Here is a 1,983-nt window from a genome sequence, read left to right on the forward strand (position 1 = left end):
GTGGACAATAGTCTTTCATGAACCTGCTGCTAATAGTCTCAGAGCTAGGAAGGCAGAGGTTAGTGAAAAGGGGAAAAAACCACAACCCACACAGCCATCTTCCTGGGGGGCTGGGAACACTCCTGCCCAGCACTGGTGCCACAGCCCAGAGCTGTGCCAAACAACCCAGCATGGCATGAAGTGTTTCCAGCAATATGTGCACACACCACAATATCTGGCATGGACAATAGCCTTTCACACACCAGCAGCCAGTAACCCCAGAGCTAGGAAGGCAGAGGTGTGCAAAAAGGGGGAAATTAACAGCCACCCTTTCAGCAGGCTGGGAATGCCCCTACATGGCCCTGCAGCCCAGAAATTCCCATGGGGTATGGTGCTCAGTTGTGATATAGCAAGTCTTCCCTCACCAGAAGCCCTAGGAGTGCATGGCTTGGAAGAGCGACCCATGCAGAAGTTCCAGGGACCATGCACCAATACCAAGGACTTGTGGGTCAGCAGCAGAGACAAACTGTGGTGAGACAGAAATGAAGGTTTAGACTATCGCAACAGCTTTAAATCTCCAGGAACACCTGGGAAGTTTGATTATTAAAGCCACCCTCCCTCCCTAATGGCTCAGACACATGCCCCACATTCAGGGTGGGCAGCACTAACTACACATGCAAATGTGGTGCACCAATTTGACCCCCACAAGATTTAGACCCCCACTCACCACAAAGACAAAGTTAAGGAGAACTGACTTGAAGGGAATAGGTGGCTCATGGATGCCACATGCTGGTCAGTTAGAGAAAGTGTATGCCACCAAACTGTAGATCTGACAAATTAGAGTTAAGTGTTTGAATAAGTCTACATATCCTAAAAGAACCTCATCAAGTTAAGCAAATGCCAAGAGGCCAAAAACAAAAATAACAGAAAATTTAAAAGCATATGACAAAACCAGATGATATGGATAACCCAAACCCAAACACCCAAATCAAAAAATCAAAGGAGGTGGGTTCACATGCGGGCTCAATATGCATATCAAGAAGTGTTATTTCTGTTCAGGGCCAATCTATCCCAGCCATGGAATGATGTTCATCTGCAACGATTGTAAGGTGTTCAGATTCTGTAAATCCAAATGTCATAAAAACTTTAAAAAGAAGCATAATCCTTGCAAGGTCAAGTGGACTAAAGCATTCCAGAAGGCAGCTGGTAAAGAGCTTACAGTGGATAATTCATTTGAATTTGAAAAATGTACAAATGAATCTGTCAAGTACCAGGGAGAGCTATGGAATAAAACTATTGATGCAATGAAGAGAGTTGAAGAAATTAAACAGAAACACCAAGCTAAATTTATAATGAACAGGTTGAAGAAAAATAAAGAACTACAGAAAGTTCAGGACATCAAAGAAGTCAAGCAAAACATCCATCTTTTCTGGGCTTCTCTTGCAGGCAAAGGAAAGCAGCTGGAAGAAAAAAATTTACTGCAATTACAACAGGGCATGGACATGAAAGACATTTCTTAGAAATCTCCTGTCTGTAACCATTTCTATATGTGCTTTTGAAAATCTCTTCCTGATACTTGAAACTTCTAAACTACTGATGCATTTTTTTCATGAGGTCACTCAAATGAAAGTTAATTAAAAATACATTTCTCCTACATTCTATCTATAAAACATCAGATGTTATGGATGTTAGATTTTTTTAATATTCATTTTATTGAGATATATTCACATACCATGTAGTCATACAAAACAAATCGCACATTCGATTGTTCACAGTACCATTACATAGTTGTGCATTTATCACCAAAATCAATCCCTGACACCTTCATTACCACACACACACACAAAAACAAGAATAATAATTAAAATGAAAAAGAACAATTAAAGTAAAAAAGAACACTGGGTGCCTTTGTTTGTTGTTTGTTTCCTCCCCCCATTTTTCTACTCATCCATCCATAAACTAGACAAAGGGAGGTGTGGTCCTTATCACTTTCCCAATCCCATT

General features: G+C 40.9%; 1 protein-coding gene across 1 annotated transcript; it reads left to right on the top strand.

The window, feature by feature from the left end:
* Positions 1-1,007: 1,007 nt before the first annotated feature.
* LOC119523713 (probable ribosome biogenesis protein RLP24) lies at positions 1,008-1,499 on the top strand. The gene has a single exon (XM_037822523.1). It carries the CDS (start codon positions 1,008-1,010, stop codon positions 1,497-1,499), a length of 492 nt encoding a protein of 163 aa, XP_037678451.1.
* The last annotated feature ends 484 nt before the right edge of the window (positions 1,500-1,983 follow it).

Source organism: Choloepus didactylus, chromosome X, assembly GCF_015220235.1.
Source record: "Choloepus didactylus isolate mChoDid1 chromosome X, mChoDid1.pri, whole genome shotgun sequence".
Taxonomy (NCBI): Eukaryota; Metazoa; Chordata; class Mammalia; order Pilosa; family Megalonychidae; genus Choloepus; species Choloepus didactylus.